Genomic DNA, 1,099 nt, shown 5'->3' on the forward strand with positions numbered 1-1,099 from the left:
AGGTTATTATTTATTCACGTGAGCTTGAGACTTGTCCTTTCAAGGTTTGTAAAGAATTGTGTTGGAATTTCTATTGGGAATGCATTGCAAATTTAGATTGTTCTTGTAGGATATCCACTTTTACTATGTTAACCTAACCAATCCATGAACATGGGAGCACTTTCCATCTTCTGAATTTGTCTTCAGTTGCTTTCTCCAAAGATTGAAGTTTTTATCACAGAAGTATTTCCCTTGCTTGCTTAGAGTTTACTCAAGATATATTATACTATTTGAAGATATTGTGAAAAGAGTTTTTCCTGAGTACTTTCTGATCAACATTTGTATACATGAGAGATATTTTAAGTTAATATTTTATGTAGCCACTTACATATTGTATGTAGCTGAAAATATTTATTATCTGTATGGTTCCCTGGTGGACTTTTAATGCAATCTGTTTTAGCAAGTCATACCTGTATAGTTCAGGACTGGGATACAGGAATGATTTAGAAAGTGGAGGTTACAAAGCAATGGTCTTTGAGATCCAAGGCAGGTGTGGGAAGGGGGAGTAAGGTTGTAACCGGTGTTCTAGTGCAGCGCTGGGAGAACCCTGCGAAACTACTTCTGGGAAAAAAAGAGACACAGAAAAGACGTGAAAATTATGTTTCATAATAATATACATGTCTGTAAAGGGTTTTTTTTTCCCAGTTACTCCACACCGTCAATCACTGCTACTTTTCTCATGCGTTAAACTCAATTTGTAAAATGTATGTGATTTACCACAGACTCCGCCCTCGATATGCAGTAAGCCTTGCCGTCCAGGACTAAGAAAATTCCCTCAAGAGGGAAGGGCTATCTGCTGTTTTGATTGCAACCCATGTCCTGAAAATGAAATTTCAAACATGACAAGTAAGAATATACTTTACCAAAATAATCAACAGATTGTTTACATTCTGCATTATTTATACAATTCTCAAACAGACCTCAGGGGTAAGGAACACTCATTACAAAGTCAGAAGAAATAATGACACTGCAATTTGGAAAACTATACTGCCTATATTAAACTAGACTGCTCATGAACTTTATTTTCTCTCATCATTCTAGAAGCAGGGAAGTATTTTTC

At 35.9% G+C, this 1,099-nt stretch overlaps 1 protein-coding gene across 1 annotated transcript in view; it reads left to right on the top strand.

The window, feature by feature from the left end:
• LOC126491509 (vomeronasal type-2 receptor 116-like) overlaps positions 1 to 1,099 on the top strand; it is a 27,773-nt gene that overhangs the window by 20,257 nt on the left and 6,417 nt on the right. Inside the window, exon 6 of the mRNA XM_050127227.1 lies at positions 762 to 885. Coding sequence (XP_049983184.1) covers positions 762 to 885 — 124 coding nt within the window. The remainder of the gene's footprint in view (positions 1 to 761; positions 886 to 1,099) is intronic.

Source organism: Alexandromys fortis, unplaced genomic scaffold, assembly GCF_014885135.2.
Source record: "Alexandromys fortis isolate MF-2015 unplaced genomic scaffold, M_Fortis_MF-2015_v1.1 scaffold_272, whole genome shotgun sequence".
Classification (NCBI taxonomy): domain Eukaryota; kingdom Metazoa; phylum Chordata; class Mammalia; order Rodentia; family Cricetidae; genus Alexandromys; species Alexandromys fortis.